Below are 19,676 nucleotides of genomic sequence, written 5' to 3' on the forward strand. Positions count from 1 at the left end.
AAGTGTCTTGACTAAAAGGTAAAGCTTTCTTTGTACTCAAAACGTTGTTGATGTTCGAAAAATTGAAACAGAATTTCGATTTTAGGTAAGTTTTCACTGATATACCTTCGAATCGGCACAGAAAAAAAATCTCAAGCAAAGAGAGCTCCCAAATCGGGAAGGTTATTACAGAACAAGAGGATGCTGTATTTTTTGTAGCTTTGTCATTCGTGAGTTCGAAACACAGAAGTCACAAGTAGTCACAAGGGTTCGAAAACAGTTTCTTTTAACCGATTTTCTTTTTAATAAAATTCATTGTCATTTGAAATGTTAAAAATATCAAATGTGTGACTCTGACATTGCCATCTGGCAATGCCACACTTACAGAATCACATTTTCGAAAAAGTGCTCCTGAAATTCAAACGAAAATTGGCATAAGGCATTACCAGTAGGGGAATTCTGTAATTTTCATTGCATTGTCACGCGTGATTTCGAAACCTGACAATGCCATTCGAGCTTTTTTAGTCATATCATATGAGTTCGAAAATGTAATTCATTGAATTATTAATGAAATCCCTTTACTTGATGATTTTATTAAATAATAAAATTCATTGTCATTTGAATTGCTAGAAATCTCAAATATGTGACTTATTCTGACAATATCACGTGAGCTGAAATGGCAATGCCACAGCTACAGAATCGCATTTTCGAAAAAAGCTCTCCTAAGATTCGAACCCAATTTGTCATATGGCATTGCCAGAGCGTTACAGAATTCCCCTCCAGGAGGGGAATTCTGTAAATTTCGTGGCATTGTCACGCGTGAGTTCGAAACCTGACAATGCCATTCGAACTTTTCTTTGTCATATCATATGAGTTCGAAAATGCAATTCATTGAATTTTAATGAAATCCCTTTACTTGATGATTTTATGAAATAATAAAATTCATTGTCATTTGAATTGCTAGAAATCTCAAATATGTGACTTCTGACAATGTCACGTGAGCTGAAATGGCAATGTTACGGCTACAGAATCGAATTTTCGAAAAAGCTCTCCTAAGATTCGAACCGAATTTGTCATTCAGCGCTCATTGAGCGTTCATTGAGCGTTACAGAATTCCCCTCCAGAGAGCGTTACGTTACAGAATTCCCCTTCAAAACTTTAGGTAGTGGTGTAGTGGTTAATGTTCGAATATTTCAAACAATTTTTTTTTTAAAGCGAATGGATTTTAGCAGTGAATAAATAATTTTTTACTCATACGCTTCTAAAGACAAAAAAAAGATTGCGTAGTATAAAACATTAAATTTGATCAGTAAACCCGAAATCAAAGATCAGAGATTTTGCTTACAATTAATTTTTGAAAAAAACTTGTAAAATGTCCTGTAGGTACTGTAGCAAGATGTGCTTTTGACAATTATTTTTTAATTACCCTACTATATTTCTATGTTATTATCCTCTTGTTTGTTAGATAAAGGAGCATTCAAGTGAATAAATTAATGGGATTTAAAATGAAATAAAAGGTATAGCAATTTTTAATTTTAGCTGAGACACATTTAAAGAGATTATAGCAGACCGTAGAGAAAACTTATCTCAGGAACGAACCATTAAGATTAAGATTTCCTGAGACTCAGCAGTGCATAGCAAAGTCGAACGTATTTTGAAATAATCCTGTTTAAACTCTTCCTTAATTTAATTAAAAAATATTTATACATATTTTTAGAATTTAGAAAAAAAAGCTTTTTAAAAGGTCTAATAAATTAATTAACTTTGCACTTTGCAAATTCTACTTTGCAATTTAATTTTAACTGTTTCTGTCATACTTACGTGGGAATAGGCCTGCAGTAGATTGAGTAAATATCAACCAAAAGAAAAAACTCAAATTTGCTTTTAAAGTTTGCTCTTTATTTCGACAATTTTTATCAGTTGGATTTTTTTGCAAAATCCTTTGCATTTTCAATGCCTATGGCATTTTGTTATGTTTATTAACAATTAATGTCTCTCTTGTGAGTTTTATTTTCGTTCGAAATGGCCACATTTCTTTGCGTGATGCTTGAGGATCTTACTTTTCATCCAGATTGCTTGGCAATTTTTATTTGGATTCTTTTTCTCCAGCATTTTATGCAGCTTTTGAGAAAATTGTTTTTAGAAATATATATTTTTTTCATTTCTCTAATTATTATCCTCTTGGAGAAAATACTATTTAGTAATATTTTTTTCTCAATCTTTCTCTCTAAACACTCTTTTATCAAATAAAATTGCTCATTAGTATCGTTTGTTTTTTTTTTCTTTTTCTTCATCTCGTGGCTAAATTGTTACAAAACAAAAGAAAAATAAGGTAATTAGTATTTATCGTTTTTTCTCTCTCTTTCTCTTTCTCTCTCTCTCTTATCGGTTTCACACAAATCCCTCATCTGTGTCTCTCCTTGTGACTTTTATTTTTGTTTTTAGGATTTTTCATGATTCATCTTCAATCCGGCAAGTTGAGAATCTCCTCGACGAAGGTGGCGACATCTGTTGTCTTAGCACTATGCTCCTGGAGGAAGGGATGCTGCAGCAATTGCTCATAATTTGGACGGTCAGTGTAGCACTTTTGCAAGCAAACACTAATGAAATTCGTGAATTCTGGACTGAACTTGCCCACTTCAACCCTCGGCGGATCATCCGTAACCACCTGCTTCAGTTGCTCAAAGGGGGAGCCCCATGTGGAGTAGGGGAACTTCCCGGTGGCCATTTCAATCATGCTGATCCCCAGTGACCAGACATCCGATCGAATATCATACTGTCCCGGATTTCCTAAACCCCACAAATTAAGTCCAATCAATAAATTGAAAAACATTCAAATTGCTAAGGTTTTTTTTTTCTTTTTTTTAAATTCAAAGTGAAAAATAAAGAATTTCTGTTTTAAATAAAAAAATATTAAATTAAAAATGAATTTTTTTAAAGAACTTTGCCCTTTGCATTTTTATTTGCAAACTTTGCACTTTTGAAAACTTTTATAAAAACCAAACGCTTTCAAATCTTAGATCAAAACGATCATAACTAAGGCTATCTAAATTTTGGACAAATAAAATTTCGCCTATTTTTCAGTTACTTAAAAAATAAAAAAATAAAACATATATATAAAGTTTTTAATAAATAATATAATCAATTTAGAAACTTGCAAAAAAACTTTAAGTTTAAAAAAAATATAAATTTCTGTTTTAGTTATATTATTGTTAAAAGATTTTTTTTAAACTTTGCACTTTGCATTTGGATTTGCAAACCTTGCATTAAAAAAACTTTCATAAACCAAATGACCTTTAGAATTGTTGTTCAAAATTAAAGGTATCTAAATAAATAAACAAAGAAAAATAGTTCTTTTGTAATTAAACTTTTTAAAATTTATAAAAAGTAAAACATTATTGAAGTAAAACAAAAATATTTAAAAGATTTAGCAAATCTCAAAATATTTTCAAATGTTAAAAAATGATAAATTTCTCCAAATAAAATTATCCAATTTATTTTAATAAATAAAATCGATATTTTGCTATTTAATTTAATAAAAAAAAATATTCAATCGAATTGGAAACTCGCAAAAAAATTTTAAACACTTATAAATTAATTTCTCAACAATATTTTAAATAATAAAAAATCAAATTTATTTATTTATTCATTAATTGATAATTTAATTAATTAAATAATTAATTATTTAATTTATTTAATTAAAAAATGATTAATAGTTAAATAAGTAATTAATTAATAAATAAGTAAATTATTTAATTAATTCATTCATTTATTTACTTTTTTATTTATTTACTTATTGATTTATTTATTTATTTACTTATTTATTTATATATTTATTTAATTACTTATTTATTTATTTACTTGTTTACTTATTTTCTAATTTACTTATTTATTCATGTATTTAATTATTTCATTATTTATTTATTTACTTATTTATTTATTTACTTGTTTACTTATTTATTTATTTATTTATTTACTTATTTATTTATTTAGTAATTTATTTATTTATTTATTTATTTATTTACTCGTTTACTTATTTATTTATTTATTTACTTATTTACTTATTTATTTATTTATTTATTTATTTATTTACTTACTTATTTAGTTATTTATTTATTTATTTATTTACTTATTTATTTATATATTTATTTAATTACTTATTTATTTATTTATTTACTTATTTACTTATTTATTTAGTAATTTATTTATTTATTTATTTATTTACTCGTTTACTTATTTATTTATTTATTTATTTATTTATTTACTTACTTACTTATTTATTTAGTAATTTATTTATTTGTTTATTTATTTACTCGTTTACTTATTTATTTATTTATTTATTTACTTATTTATTTATTTACTTATTTTTTTTTATTCATTTATTTATTTACTTATTTATTTATATATTTATTTAATTACTTACTTATTTATTAATTTACTTATTTATTCATGTATTTAATTATTTATTTTTTTTTACTTTATTATTTATTTACTTATTTATTTATTAACTTATTTATTCCTTTATTTACTTATTTATTTATTTATTTATCTATTTATTCAGTTATTTATTTATTTATTCATTCATTTAATTATTTATTTATTTATTTATATATTCACTTAGTTATTTATTTATTTAATTATTTTTTTTATTAATTAATTTATTTACTTATTTATTTATTTATTTACTTATTTACTAATTTATTTAGTTATTTATTTATTTATTTATTTATTTATTTACTTATTTATTTATTTACTTGTTTATTTATTTATTTATTTACTTATTTACTTATTTATTTAGTTATTTATTTATTTATTTACTCGTTTATTTATTTATTTACTTATTTATTTACTTACTTATTTATTTATTTACTTGTTTACTTATTTATTTATTTATTTACTTATTTATTTATTTACTTGTTTATTTATTTATTTATTTACTTATTTATTTATTTATTTATTTATTTACTCGTTTATTTATTTATTTATTTATTCATTTATTCATTTATTTATTTATTTAATTATTTCTTTCTTTATATATTTCTTTATTTATTTATTCATTTATTTACCTTGCACTTTAGATTTAAAAAACTGAAAAAACTGAAAACTGAATTTAAGCTAAAACACTAAAGAAAAATAAATAAATTTATTCAAATAAAATAATTCTTTTCTGAGTGGTAGCAGAAACTAGCGCACCCATAAGTGACAAAATAAAAAAAATTAATGCAATTATGATTAAAATTATCCAGGGTAGATTTCGACTTATTTCAGGTTAGTGCCAAAAAACAACATTTGGAAATTTTTCCGTGATCTTTTGGAATTCTAACCTAAATAGCGTAAAGTTTTTTTTATAAATAAAAACAAAAGATAAACTTCTTATGTTAAATGCTATTAAACCCGAAATATCAAACTGAATTCGAATAGCTGGTTTGGGAAACATAAAATTCTAATACTCTCAATATTTTTTATAAGAGAGGTTATGAATAACATAACCTTTAAACTCTGACCATTTATAACCTCAAATATTATGAAATATTTAGATTCGAAAAAATAAGATTTATTTCTTATTAGAGGAATAAACAGAATTTGATAATATTTCTTCGAGGTTATACCTAACATAACCTCACAATTGAAATTAACCTTTAAATTTTAAGTAAGATCACTTACCTGTTGGATCTATCCGTTCCGGAGCCATGTAGGGTTTGCATCCGGCATCTATAGTTTTCGCCACCGAGTCAACTAAGTACCCTGAAAAGGAATTAATAAATTTAACGGATTTAACAAAACATAACCTCTAAATAAAATTTCCAGTGGATAAAGATCTAACCAGAAATGCCAAAATCGCACATTTTAACCTCTCCTTTGCGATTAATCAGAATGTTTGATGGCTTAACATCCCTGTGGATCACCTTGAGTTTGGCGTGGAGATAGTGGAGAGCATTAACTACGGCTATCGTGATCTGTAAACCCAAAAAAGCAGGAAATGAGAAAAGAAGATTGCAGGAGAGCAAAAAGAGATTTTGCAACGTACTTTTCCTAGAATATCTTCAGACATAACACGGCTGTTTTTGAATACTTTCGGATAGAATTTGTCTAGGCTGGTATCCATCACTTCCATGCAGATCCAGACGTCGCCCTCGCGGAACAGCGCCCCGTAGAAGTGAACTGTGTACGGGCAAGCGCTGGATCTCATTGAAATGTCTAGATCCATCAGGAGACGCTTCTGCTCCTGCGTATTCACCGTTGCGGTGATCCTCTTCACGGCCATCACTGTGTCCGTCTGTCTGTGACGCATCTTCTCTACAATCCCATATGCCCCCCTGCCCAGGTCACAAAGCTTCTCCAGATCATCCGCCTCCACAATGAACGTCTTATCTTCAATTGTGATTGTTGTACTCTTGTCCAGATTGTGTGGTGGAGTTCTGAAACACCCAAAGGCACCGAAATCGATTCTAATTATCGGAATTTGCTCACCAATAATAAAAATGAGAGGTCTTACAAAATGATATAGGTTAACTGTACAGCTAGAATGATTTTACAATGTGAAGAGGTTATGTTGAACATAACCTATAAGAATCTATTCAAACATTTAAAAGAGACAACCTTCAGAAATTACAAAAAAATTATTCCATTATAAATTTTTTTTAACAAATTTCATACAGAACATAACCTGAAAATTGTACGTTCCGTATAAAAAAATCTAACCTTAAAAAAGTATATTTTATGATTAAATGAATCTAAATGTCAAAAAAGACAGTTGAAAATGGTCGTTATAAAAATTTTGTAATTATTGTTACGATTTTTAGAAATGTCATCCAACATAACCCTACAATTCTAAATAAATTCCGGAAGGAATAAGAGCATGAGGTTTTGTTAAATTACTTTCATTTTCCATTTTTCAATCAATTGGAGGTTAGAATTTTTCAAAGTCGCAATAATTGTGCAGTTGAAAATCATAGTCTTTCATAAAAATTAAATTTAACCCCAAAACCAAAAACAATAGAAACTTATTAATGTCCTCTAAATATTTCGAAAAATTATTTTTTATTTTTTAAGAGAACAGTGTCCTATTTCGTCATTCGTCCTTATGAATCTCAATTATTTTTCAATTTTTTTTATTTATTATGTATTTATTTATTTATTTATATTTAATATTATTTAATGACTATTTCAAGGAATCTTAAGTATATTAAAAAAATGTATCAAAATTTTTGAGGTTAAGTACAACAAAAAAATCTCGAAATGTTGCTAAAAAAAAACTCTTAAAATTAACCTCACTTTCTTATTTGTAAGAAATCGGGTAGTTTTTTTTTACTTCGTGAATTATTTTCTTTCCGGGAAGTACGGTCGCATAACCTCAAAAAAGTATCGCCATGCCACTTTCTTTACTTTACTTCTTTTACAATTTTATTAAAAGGTTATTATGTGGGATTCTTAACAACAAGATTCTTGACCCGTCCGTCCGTCCGGCCGGCCGCATCAATCGAGCTCAAGTGTTAGAAAGTTATAGATAGCCTTTAGAGCTTTCGATCAGTACCAAACCTGAGGTACCCTGACCCCCCTGACCAGGTCTATAAGAATCCAAAAAAAAAAAAAAATCCTAAAATTGTCAAAACTGCGGTTCTAATTGTCAGAATTTAATAACTGAGGGCGTTTTGGGAAGCTCTTATGAGTTGCCACTCCCCTATTGACATCGGAAGTTCGTAAAACCACCGATAGGGGCGCTATAATTTAAAAAAATCAATTTTCTAAGTTAACTCAAAAATTCCATTGTGCATCGGGCTGAAATTTTTGTATGTTGTAGCCGCAGATTATACCTATCAAAGAAAAAAATACTTTTGTCGATCCATAACCCCTGACCCGAGCTATAAGGGGTAAAAGTTCGAAAATTGACGGGCCTCTATCTCCGGTTCTAATTACAGTAGACTCTCTCAAATTGAGTCATTTGGGACCAAAATGTCACCCAAATTAGAGACAAATTCAGACGATAAACTTTTTGAAATGCAACGATTTTTTGTTCTTACACAAGATTTTTTTTTTTTTTTTGTAGAATTAGTATAAAAGTTTAAAGAAGATTAAAAAGACATAATTAGATAATTCTATGCTATTATACTTCATTTATTAAACAAAAACTTCACAAAATAATTCGTTTTCATTGTTATACAGACATGCATACATAACCTCAACAATATTTTATATGTAACCGTCGAAAACTCGTCCGAATTACACCGATCCGGATTAGAGAGCAGGCACTGTAGCCCGATCTTAAAAGAGCCGAATTATCGAGAGTCTACTGTAACATTTTGAGCTAAATTTTGGGTTTTTGGTTTCGTCTCGATGAGCACTTTCAGATGGAAGTTCAAAAAGTTACCAGAGGTGGCGCTGCGATAGCGTCAAAATTCAAACTCATTTTTCCCAAAAATGAGTTGAAAATCTTGTAAAAAAATGGGTTAGAATGAATTTTTAAGTCTTCTAAGAGTAATAGAATTTTGAAGGTTATATTCAACATAATCTCACATTGCTAAGTGTATTTTGCCTGCATTTTTATTCAGATGATTGGAAAACAAATTGGCAGATGTCCACTTCGTTATCGGGATGAATTTGTTTATTAAATTTGTTCACTGTCTTGGAAATACAATAGAAGATTGCTTTTTTTATTTTTTTTGGTATTAATAATGTTAAGTTTGAAAAAAGATTTAAAAGATAGAATTACAGAATTCTATGCTATTATATCCTTCATTTATTAAACAAAAACATCACAGGATAATTCATTTTCATTGCTGAACACACATGCATACATAACCTCAAAATTATTTTATTTGTAACCGTCGAGAACTCGTCCTGATTCAATCCGGATTAGAGAGTGAACACTCTGTAATTTCATAGCTTTAAAAGTGTAGTCTTATTAACAAAATTTGCCACACTATGTAGACTTTTTTTAAGGTTAGATCATACATAACCTTAAAGTCTGGAATAATTTTTTTAGGAAACATTGAAGATGCTTTAATTAATTTATTGCTCTCCCGAGCTCGAGGAATTTTACCATGCTTTTAAAAATTTTTTTTTAATGAGAAATATTTATTTTTAGGACTGTCCCTATTATTTTCCCAACGACTGTATTTGTGCCCCAAGAATTCGCCCGGATAACAAATGCAAAAAAAACTTACACAGGAGGCGGCGCTTCTGCAGCCATTGTGATTTTGAGGTTAGGTTTCCTACGGCCAGACATCCCGGATATTCACTTTTCATTCAAACTTTTCACCCGGAAAATCACAATAAGGTCCCTGTGGAAACACTCAGGAGGAAAATGCCAACTCTCTGGCTTCCTGCAGAGCCACAAACTGGTTACTTGGGAAGCTTTTAAGTGGGTGAAAATCCAAGGTGAAAAATTTGGAGAAAACACCTTTATATGGAAATGCCAGTAAACACTGAAAAATACACAATTTCCCAATGGATTTTCAACACTTGCACACACTGTGGACAGAATGGGATTGAATGCACTTAATTGACTAATTTTTGAACCATTTTTTGGGGTATTTTTGATGATATTTTGCGAGGAAAAAAAATAAAGGAGAAAAAATTGACAATTCGTTTTCGTTCGATAGAGCACTGCGCTGAAGTTTATAGGCGGCTGCGGCCGTTTGACGAAGTTTCAGCCGCCAAAAATGAGAAAAATTTTTAATGGATTATTTTTCATCGAATTTATTGCATTAAATAACTATCCACTGTACAAAGATTAATCAGGGCCATGATGGTTTCTCCCCAGGAGCCAATTGTCTTCCGTACAGGGCACTCTTGTCCCGGAATCGGGTCATCCGGAGGGTTTCCTTGTGGTCGAGAAATGACCCAATTGCCCATCCGGTGAGCGGTAGAGCTATCCATACCCACTCCTTCGTGGCACCAAAGACACTGTTTAACACCATCTTTCAGCTACTCAGCCTCAAAGACTCCTCTGGACACTTCCAACTGCTTCTGCTGCAACTTCCACTTCCGAGTGTGAGCTAAATCCGCGTAGATTGCGTACGCTGTGAGTGATGGAAAGATTACAACCAGTCGATACTTGCGCCAGAGATTCAAGAGACCACTTGCCATGAAATTCACTGAAGAGAAAAGCGAGAAAATTGGGGTATTTTGCCTTTTTCGTTATGTAACTTTTTGCAACCCTTCCGGGATGTCAACAAAGTTTGAGGTTAGGAAATGAATTTTATGATTTTCCCGTGGGAAATGTTAGAAAATTCATGCTATTTTTATAAAATAATACATAGAAGGTACTTACATTTAGTTTTCAATGGATAAAGTGGCGCAATTCACTTAATTTTGTCAATTTTTCGCAGGTTTTTTATTCCAAAACATTGACAGCGATAGACAAAAAAAAGATTGGATCTAGTCATTCACAGATGGCGATACGATGGAGAAACAAGATTTATTAAAATGGATTAAATAAATTTAGATTTTGGTAAAGATCAGAGCAATAAGCATAAAAAGGGTAATCCCGGCCAGGATGAGGATGCACATCATCTTCCGGTTCTTCCTTTGGTACATTTCCGCACGCTGCAGCTGCCGCAGACCTTCAGAAACTCGCGATTGAGTGGTCTCTACGTTGTAGTCAATCCTGTCCAGGATTGTTCCCTGTTCCTGCACCATTCCCGCCAGATCCTTGAAGATATCATGCAGATCGACAATGGACCTCACAATTCGTGATACTTCCTGCTCCCGGCTCTCGATGAGCTTCGTGTTTTCCTCCTCGAAAAGCAGCAGCTGCTGATGGGAGAGCCTTGAAGCCACCGGCTGCTGAAAATACTCATCGATCTGCTCATCAGTCTCCTCCAGCAAACTCGTTGGTTTGGGCTTAAGAAAATTGTCAAAGGTGTCCACAGTTGTTTCCCGTGGGGGCTCCTCTAGGTCAATTGTTGTGAAGTCCTGCGTCTCGAAGAACACATTCGATCGCTCCTCCCGCGATGCCATCTGCCTCAGGTAGCTATTCTGGCTGTTCCTGAAGCGAAAAGTTATCTCCTGCAGCTGCAGCAACAAGCACGCCACAACATTCTGCGTCAGTCTCTGCTCCAGGCGATTTCCCTGGCCCAGACTCGATCGAATGCACTGGATATGACGATGCGTTGAAGCTATAAGCTTAGAAATCTCAGTACTTGCATCCTCAATCAGTGTTTCCTCCTCACAGTGATCATCCAGGGTGGGTCTCTGCAGATGCTTCATGTGGAGAGTCCCTAGCTCTTCCAGCTTCGGCTTTATCCTGGACATTGTGTACTGTGCCTCCTCGAGTTTGTCAATCCAAATTGGAGGTGCCCCATGATCACCCTGCATCTCCAGACCCTCCTCACTCTCCCTCAGTGACCTCCTGAGCATGGGCTCGGCGTCGGAGTCCCTCTGGAAAACCCAGAAATCCCCAGAAAAATCAATATTGACGCCCGGAAAATGTAAACAAAGCTCACTTACGCTATCCGGATACATGTTCTTGCTCTGTGTGGCATTATTCCTCATTATAAGAAACACCTCTGTCAGATTTCTACTAGCCATGGCTGGGAAATTGTCTCCCTTTTGAAGATTTTTCACTTTTTCCTTGACTCACTGAACACCTGTTTGTTTTCTTTCTCCCTCTCACGTCAGACACGTGGCGAAAAGCGGCGAAATAAAGTAAGGTTATGTATGTTACCGCCAAAAATCTCAAATTATGAAATCAAAGTTCAAAGGCGAACAACTTTATTTTATTGAGATCATAATCCACAGAAAACCTTATCTCTGCTCATCAATAAACCATAGAACCTTTATCTGCGGCACTCCTGCTTCCCGAGCTATTAAAATAATCGATATTTCTTAAATTTGGATCAGTTTTCCAGTTCCCTTTGAGATGTTCAGAGCGAAAAATCTCGTCTGTGCCTTCCGGGCTTTCAGTGTCCAGGCTGCAAAGATTGATGCAGCCAAGGCTAAGAAGCTCCAGGAAGTGGCAATGCACAAAGAAAAGTGCATTCTAGTGGACAATAACGGTCGTTCCCTGGGCCCGATCAGCAAATACGACTGCCACCGGGTAGAAGGCGGACACGTTAAGGCTCACAGGGGCTTCAGTGTGTACCTCTTTAATACCCAGGGACAAATGCTGCTTCAGAAACGGTCCAAATATAAAGTAAGAGGACCTGGGAAACGTTTCGTGAAACCTGAGAAACCTAAAAATTACGTTACGTGAAACACGTGAAACCCAAGTAATACAAAAAAAAGGGCTTCGCTAGAGCTGAAATTGTTGTGAACAATCCGAAAAGTGCTTTGTGAAAGGTGATAAACCCAAAACTATGTTCGTGAAACCAGAAATTGCTGTGAGAAACCCAAAAATTGCTTTGCGAAAGCTGAAATTCCCTCCAAAATCAAGAAAATTGTTTAGAAAAACCCAAAATTTCAGAGAGAAACTCAAGAATTCCTTTGTGAAACACAATATTAGCTCGAAAAACTCAAAAATTGCTAAACAAAACTGAAAATTTTCAGTAAGAAACATAAATATTACTTAGGAAAATCCTCCATTGCTTCGAAATATAGGAAAAAATGCTGAGCAAAACCCGAAATTGCCTCCAATCAAGAAAATTGTTTAAAAAATCGAAATTTCTGAGAGAAACCTAAGAATTGCTCCGTGAAATAGGAAATTGACTCAAAAACTCAAAAATTTCTAAACAAAATTGAAAATTTTCAGTGAGAAACACAAATATTACTTAGGGAAATCCGATATTGCTTTGAAATATACGAAAAAATGCTCAGCAAAACCCGAAATTGCCTCCAACATCAAGAAAATTGTTTAGATAAACCCGAAATTTCAGCGAGAAACTCAAGAATTCCTTCATGAAACACGGAATTGGCTCGCAAAACTCAAAAATTGCTAAACAAAACTGAAAATTTTTAGTGAAAAACTCAAATATTACTTTAGGGAAATCCGATATTGCTTTGAAATATACGAAAAAATGCTCAGAAAAACGCGAAATTGCCTCCCAAATCAAGAAAATTGTTTAGAAAAACCGAAATTTCAGCGAGAAAATCAAGAATTGCTTCGGGAAACACAAAATTAGCTCGCAAAACTCAAAAATTAATAAATAAAACTCAAATTTTTCAGTGAGAAACACAAATATTACTTAGGAAAATCCGATATTGCTTCGAAATATACGAAAATTGCTCAGCGAAATCCGAAATTGCCTCCAAAACTAAGAAAATTGTTTAGAAAAACTCAAAATTTCAGAGAGAAACTTAAGAATTCCTTCGTGAAAAACGAAATTGGCTCGAAAAACTCAAAAATTGCTAAACAAAACTGAAAATTTTTAGTGAGAAACCCAAATATTACTTAAGAAAATTCTGTATTGCTTCGAAATATACGAAAATTGCTTAGAAAAACCCTAAATTGCCTCCAAAATCAAGAAAATTGTTAGAAAAACCGAAATTTCTGAGAGAAACTCAAGAATTCCTTCGTGAAACACGAAATTGGCTCGAAAAACTTAAAAATTGCTAAACAAAACTCAAAATTTTCAGAGAGAAACCCAAATATTATTTCGGAAAATCCTATATTACTTCGAAATATACGAAAATTGCTTAGAAAAACCCGAAATTGCCTCCAAAAACACAAAAAATATTTAGCAAAACTCGATATATCTAGATGAAACCCAAAAATTGCTATGAGAAATCCAAAAATTGCATCGCGAAATTCGAGAAACACAGAAATTGTGTCGTATACCCGAAATTGCTATAAAAAAAAAACACAAAAAATGCTTAGGAAAATCCGCAATTTCTGAGAGAAACCGAAAATATACTTGGCGAAACCGCGAAACTGGATATTGCGTCGAAAAACACGAAAATTGCTTAGTAAAATGCGAAATTTTCGAGAGGAATCTGAAAATAGCTTTACGAAACCCGAAATTGGCTAAAAAAAAACTTGAAATATGCTCAGCAATACGCGAAGTTTCTGTTATAAACTGAAATATTGCTTCGCAAAACCCAAAATTGCCTCAATATAGTTACAAAACTCAAATATAAAAACTCAAAAGTCAATAATAGCTACAAGAAACGAAATAATTGCTTCGAGAAATCTAAAAGTTGTACCGCGAAATTCGAGAAACACGGAAATTGCTTCGCGAAACCAGAAATTCTCTCGAAAAACACGAAAATTGTTTAGCAAAACGTGAAATTTTCGCAAGGAACCCAAAAATTGCTTTGGGAAACCAGAAATTGGCTCGAAAAACTCGAAATGCGTGAAGTTTCTTTTATAAACCTAAATATTGCTTCGGAAAATCCGATATTACCTTCAAAAACATAAAGAATTATTTAGCAAAAGTCAATATAGCTACAAAGCAACCCAAAAATTGCTACAAGAAATCCAAAAATTCCATCGTGAAATCCGAGAAACTCAGAAATTTCTTCGCGAAGCTCAAAATTCCTTTGAAATATACAAAAATTGCTTTGTGAAACTCGATATTGCTTGGGAAAATTCGTAAATTTGTCCAGGAAAACTTTTTTAGTAGAAATGGGAATGAGTAATATTTGTCTATGTGAAGTTTAATCTATTCTGTCTTTCCCTGTAATTTGTTATTCTTGCGTAGTTCACCTACCCGGATTTGTATACCAATACCATTTGCTCTCATCCTTTGTATAACATTGAAGAGGAACGGGATGAGTTGAATGAGATTGGTGTCCGTTTGGCAGCCCAGAGGAGGCTCAATTATGAATTGGGCATCCCAGTTCATCAGATTGACCCGGAAAGCTTCCACTACATGACCAGAATTCATTATGAACATCTTGGAGATGGAACTTGGGGTGAACATGAGATTGCCTACATGTTCGTCTTACAAGGAGATTTCCATTTGAATCCAAATCCTTCAGAGATCAGCGAGATACGCTTTATCACTAAAGAGGAACTCGACAAGTGAGTAAAACTTGATTTTCCAGCCATAAATGAACAAATAAATTTTATTTTCTTGCACTTTATCTTTCCGTGAGTACTTTAAATCAAGTCATCGATTTATTAGACACATTGAGAGATAAATTTGATTGTTTTTTTTTTTGTAACTGTCCTTGTTTTTCAGGGAAATTCAATTTGCGCCGCTAACGCCTTGGTTTAATCTTCTTTTGAAAAAACATTTTATTAGAACTTGGTGGGACAATCTTGAAAACTTGGACAAAGTTAAAGATCATGAAATCCAGAGATTTTAACTCGAAGCATCGGGAAGTTGTTAGAGAAGGAGTTTTCCACCGTTTTACTCTGGAGTAGGTTGGCTGCCAACTCTAAGACGTCGGTGGCCTCATAATCACAGATCTAGCTCAAAACTAAATTTACTACACTTTAAAGTCATTGGTGATAGATATATAAAATATCTGTCTATCGAATTACAGGGGCTTTAGAATTAGAAAACAAACTGATGGTTTATGGATTCATTCAGTAAAAATGTAAAAGATTTATATCCTAATTTTACTGTTCTATTTTAAATAAAGAAATATGTTAAGATACTTTGGAAATTCAATAAATTCAGCGAAATCAAAAAAAAAATCCGAAAACACCTTACTGATAACTCTTGTAGAAACGCAGGAGTTTTACATGCGAAACATTTCTAGAAACGCAGATATGTTTCTAAGCACAGAAAGTTCTCTGTATATACGAAAATATTTTCAGAAGCAATCTAAAAATGTGGAAACCATTCTAGAAACTCAGAAGTATTGCTAGTAACGTGGAAACTGCGCTTGGAAATACGAAAACCTTCACAAAAACGTGGAATTATTTGGAAGTGAAAAAAAAACGTTTTTGAAAACAAATCTAAAATAGCAATAACGCATCCAGAAATGTGTAAATGTTTCTACGATTCTGAAAATGAGGAAAAGTACTTAGAAAAGCGAAAATATTCCTAGAAACGTTTCTGGAGATGCGTAAACGTTTTTAAAAACAATTCTAGAAACCCAAAAACCTTTCTACAAACTCAGAAACGTAAAAACTGCGTAGTAAATGCGAAAATGTTTTTAGAAGTAATTCTATAATAATTCTAAAAATGTGGAATTTTCTAAAAGTGAATAAAACGTTTCTAAAAACAATTCTAAAATAGCAATAACGTATCCAGAAATGCGTAAATGTTTTTAGAAACGTTTCTGGAGATGCAGGAACGTTTCTAGAAAACGCGGAAAGTTCTCTGGAAATGTAAAAGGTTTCTAGAAACTATTCTAAAAACGTGAAATAGGTTTCGTGAAACTCACAAATGTGAAAACTTCGCTAGGAAATGTAAATCATGTAAAAACAATTCAAAAACGTTTTTAGAGGTTTCCTAGAAATGGGAAAAGGTTTGTAGATGTAGAAACTATTTTAACACTTTAAAACCCGAGCCAAAAAATCATGTAAAATCTGTAAAATACCAAACTGACATAAAATGCCAGTGCAGATATTCTTAACAAAAAAGCATTTTTTCAATAGTTTTTCGTTCCGTAAGACTTCTACAGTTCTACTACTCATAAATTTATTTTGCTATAAATATTTTCCTATTTTATTGTCATTTTTATATAAATTTTCTGAAAATTGACAAAAAAAAATCCAAAGTGAATTTTCACAGATTTTCGTAGCAAAAAAAGCCAATTTATGTCATTTATGTTGAATTTCTTTTTTCCTAGTAATTTGGCAAGGATCTTAGAACACATATCTATATATTTTCCTGTAAAATTTTCAAATTCTCACATATAGTTTGCGCTTTTGTTTAAGAAAATTTATTATTAATTATTTTTCTCTTTTAAACTTTGTGAGAAAATGCAAATTGTTCTGGAAATGCGAAAACTTATCTAAAAATGCGAAAATCTTCCTCAGTGACTTAAAAACAATTCTAGAACATTTCTGAGAATGCGGAAGCGTTCCTAGGAACGCGAAAAACCATCTAATTGCTGAAATTTTGACCAGAAATGCAATTTCCTAAACGAAAACAACAAAACGGCGGAAACACTCGTGTTTCGTTGTGGTTTCTGAAAACGCGAACCATTATGTCATTCTTTTTCTCTTATGAATGACCCCTCGATGTGAATTCTTATCGACAACTTTTTTTTGGGAAATTCAGAATTTTCCTCATCAATTTCCTTTTCAATTTAAATAACAAATTTTCTAAAAATTAATAAATACATAAAAGAAAACAATTTATTTTTTTTAATAATTTTTATTTAACTTCAAAGTCTCTCAGAAATCCTCCCAGCAACTGATCTCAGATTCCCGTAGACTTTGTTTGGTGGGGAGCCAATGATGAGATTGCAGATGGCTCTCCTGGCCAATTGGATGTTCTGAAAGCTGCCCAGGATGTGAACTTTGCTGTCAGCCAGGACAATTCTCGTCTTTGTTGTATTCTCAATTGTGAACTTTGTCCGGCCCCCTTTTCCCGCCAGACGACCTATAGCTCTGCTTTTGTGATCCCCACGCAGAGTCTTCACGTCCATCACATCGAATGTCTCCACGAAGAGATCATCGAGACGCAGGAGAGCCAGAGCATCGTCCACTTCGAATCCGTATACAAAGGCCTTGACAAAATCTGCACCTTTTTGCAGATTTGCGACATCTGGAGTCTGTGGACCAAGTCGCATTTCCACCTGACGACTCTTGAGATTGAATCTCACCTGGAGACTCAGATTTTCCGTCAGGGGATTCACAATCTTCAGCCAGTTCTCTTTGAGAGCTCCCAACCTAGCAAAACAATCTTGCTTTTAGCATCTATTTCCTGGGGAGAAAAATCATTTGAATGTTACCTTCTCACAGGGACGAGTATTTTCCTCTGGTCTACATTGGATTTGGGGCGCTTCCTGCCTGAAACAGCTGATTTAGCAGCCCCTTCAATCCCAGAAACTTTATCCACTTCCATTGCATCGCTATGATGCCTTTTCTTGGCGGGTTTCTTCGGCAAATTTACTTCTGTGCTGATATTCACTTCTTCCACTTCCATCCTGAGATTTTCTGTACTTAAAATCACGAGGAAAATCACTAAAATCTTGAGAAAATTGCAAAAATACAGAAGTTGTTTTCTTTCTTCCGAGCACGTGGGAATGACAGTGCGGCGAAAAATTCGCCGCATGCAATTGTCAGTTTCAAGATGGCCAACTGACTGAGATTTTGGCTCGCGGTTTTTCGGCTTCGTTTTTTATTGAATTTCGTGAAAATTAAGTAAATTCTTTGTGCAAATTGTGTGTAGATTTATTCCACAGAGATCTAGGAAGAGATTAATGTAGTAGATTTACTGTATCTTGTAAAATTCTGTGAGAAAAATGCATTAGAAAATTGCATATTAAGGTTTGCCAATTGCCATGCAATGGAGGCCTTTTAAGTTAAGAGGCCACCCCTTAGAAGTTCGCTGTAATTCGCCATGAGGTATTGCGCCCGTTGCTGGGCGACCGGAAAAGGGTGCTGTTTGATATAAACAAATCCAAATGTGCGTATTCCACCCAGGATGATTCAAAGGTGTCCAGAAAAGTGCTAAAAAAGATCTCCAATAAGCAAAATAAATAGTGAAAATTACTAAAAATCCAGTGAAAAAGTGAAGAGAATTCTGTGCAGGAAGTGCAGTAGGCTCTGAGATTTTTATTTGTCTTTTTTGCCAAGATTTTTTCTATCTATTATCACTTCAACTCAGGACACTCAGGAAGATTTTCCACCATCGGGAACAGTGAATTTTCTAACGAGAACTTTTTCCAGGAAAATTCTTCATTCAGGGTTTTGTGTGGAACACATATAGAATTTTCCGTGTGTCGCCGTCAGAAATTTGTCTCTCTGTCGGTGAATTTTTCCCAATATAAACCAAATCGATCTAACAAATCATAACAACAAAACATCGTAAAATAAATAAAATACTATGTGCGGGAGTTGGAAAAAAATAAATAAATAAAGTATAACGTACTGCAAATTGAGGATCATTCGGAAAGTTTACATGAATGGTGAAAGACGTGCAGGAAGTTTCTAAATCACGGAAGTTGCTAAGTTTGAAATAGGGGACAATTGGTTGGTGATTTTTTTTTTTGGTGGATTGCATGAAAAGTCTCTTGGGAAAATTAATGTGAATGAGAGAGTGAGAAATGTTCCCAAAGCAAAAATCCATTGATAAGACCAATAAAATGTCGGAAGTTGATGAAGGAATAGCCAAGAACTTCGAAATCAAGAAGGTGAGTTCAATATCCTTTTCTTGCATTTACCACCCTCAGTAACACTTTTTGACCAAATTTGAAATTTGTCAGGAAAAAGTAACTTTTAGGTCAGTAAAGTTGCTTTCAACGCAAACAACTTTACTGACGAAAATCTCAAATTACTGCTACTTTAGTAACTTACGCGTGAAATAGCTGCATCAGATTGGGCAGTACATTGCATGGGGTGATTCACAAAAAATTAGAGTGGTTCAAGTTCCCGGTTCCCTGGAAAATGTCTGGGTTTCCCGATTTTCTTGAAAGTTCCTTCGAAAATACATGGGTTTCCCTAAAAAATGTATAAGCTCCCCGAGAGTTCCTTGAAAAATGTATGAGTTCCCCGAGTTCCCCAAATTTCCCTCAAAAATACATGGCTTCACCAGGTTCCTTGCAAAATTCACGGGTTCCCGGGTTCCCTAAAAAATACATGGGTTCCCTGGAATCCCTAAAAAATGTTTAGGTTCCCCTATTTCACTCAAAGTTTCCTGAAAAAAATAAATGGGTTCCCCAGGTTCTCTGAAAAATATATGAGTTTCTCG

The 19,676-nt window shown here is 32.8% G+C and overlaps 7 protein-coding genes across 8 annotated transcripts in view; 2 read left to right on the forward strand and 5 right to left on the reverse strand.

Annotated features, from left to right (window-relative positions):
* Positions 1-1,856: 1,856 nt before the first annotated feature.
* LOC129806131 (dual specificity mitogen-activated protein kinase kinase 3) lies at positions 1,857-9,600 on the reverse strand. The gene is made up of 5 exons (XM_055854503.1): positions 9,144-9,600; positions 6,008-6,398; positions 5,804-5,936; positions 5,644-5,724; positions 1,857-2,769 (listed from the first exon to the last, which is right to left on the reverse strand). Exons 1-5 carry the CDS (start codon positions 9,203-9,205, stop codon positions 2,444-2,446), a joined length of 993 nt encoding a protein of 330 aa, XP_055710478.1. The 5' UTR covers positions 9,206-9,600; the 3' UTR covers positions 1,857-2,443.
* A 60-nt stretch (positions 9,601-9,660) lies between these two features.
* Positions 9,661-9,899, reverse strand: LOC129806134 (NADH dehydrogenase [ubiquinone] 1 beta subcomplex subunit 1). Its single transcript, XM_055854506.1, has one exon. The coding sequence runs from the start codon at positions 9,897-9,899 to the stop codon at positions 9,717-9,719; it is 183 nt and encodes a 60-aa protein (XP_055710481.1). The 3' UTR covers positions 9,661-9,716.
* On the reverse strand, positions 9,661-10,068 carry LOC129806136 (uncharacterized). The gene has a single exon (XM_055854507.1). It carries the CDS (start codon positions 10,066-10,068, stop codon positions 9,907-9,909), a length of 162 nt encoding a protein of 53 aa, XP_055710482.1. The 3' UTR covers positions 9,661-9,906.
* A 312-nt stretch (positions 10,069-10,380) lies between these two features.
* Positions 10,381-11,619, reverse strand: LOC129806132 (syntaxin-16). Its single transcript, XM_055854504.1, has 2 exons — positions 11,431-11,619; positions 10,381-11,361 (listed from the first exon to the last, which is right to left on the reverse strand). The coding sequence occupies exons 1-2, from the start codon at positions 11,509-11,511 to the stop codon at positions 10,423-10,425; spliced, it is 1,020 nt and encodes a 339-aa protein (XP_055710479.1). The 5' UTR covers positions 11,512-11,619; the 3' UTR covers positions 10,381-10,422.
* A 48-nt stretch (positions 11,620-11,667) lies between these two features.
* LOC129806133 (isopentenyl-diphosphate Delta-isomerase 1-like) lies at positions 11,668-15,522 on the forward strand. Its single transcript, XM_055854505.1, has 3 exons — positions 11,668-12,115; positions 14,559-14,881; positions 15,042-15,522. The coding sequence occupies exons 1-3, from the start codon at positions 11,843-11,845 to the stop codon at positions 15,166-15,168; spliced, it is 723 nt and encodes a 240-aa protein (XP_055710480.1). The 5' UTR covers positions 11,668-11,842; the 3' UTR covers positions 15,169-15,522.
* Positions 15,523-17,115: 1,593 nt separating this feature from the next.
* Positions 17,116-18,030, reverse strand: LOC129806144 (RNA-binding protein pno1). Its single transcript, XM_055854522.1, has 2 exons — positions 17,716-18,030; positions 17,116-17,653 (listed from the first exon to the last, which is right to left on the reverse strand). The coding sequence occupies exons 1-2, from the start codon at positions 17,907-17,909 to the stop codon at positions 17,146-17,148; spliced, it is 702 nt and encodes a 233-aa protein (XP_055710497.1). The 5' UTR covers positions 17,910-18,030; the 3' UTR covers positions 17,116-17,145.
* A 22-nt stretch (positions 18,031-18,052) lies between these two features.
* The window catches only part of LOC129806138 (extracellular signal-regulated kinase 7), a 91,185-nt gene continuing 89,561 nt past the window's right edge, over positions 18,053-19,676 (forward strand). Inside the window, exon 1 of one of the 2 annotated variants that reach the window (XM_055854516.1) lies at positions 18,053-19,119. In XM_055854516.1, the coding sequence (XP_055710491.1) occupies positions 19,033-19,119 (87 nt within the window). In that variant the 5' untranslated portion in view covers positions 18,053-19,032. The remainder of the gene's footprint in view (positions 19,120-19,676) is intronic. The other variant, XM_055854515.1, reaches the window with a different exon arrangement.

The sequence above is a fragment of the Phlebotomus papatasi genome, chromosome 3 (genome assembly GCF_024763615.1).
Source record: "Phlebotomus papatasi isolate M1 chromosome 3, Ppap_2.1, whole genome shotgun sequence".
In the NCBI taxonomy this organism is placed as follows: domain Eukaryota; kingdom Metazoa; phylum Arthropoda; class Insecta; order Diptera; family Psychodidae; genus Phlebotomus; species Phlebotomus papatasi.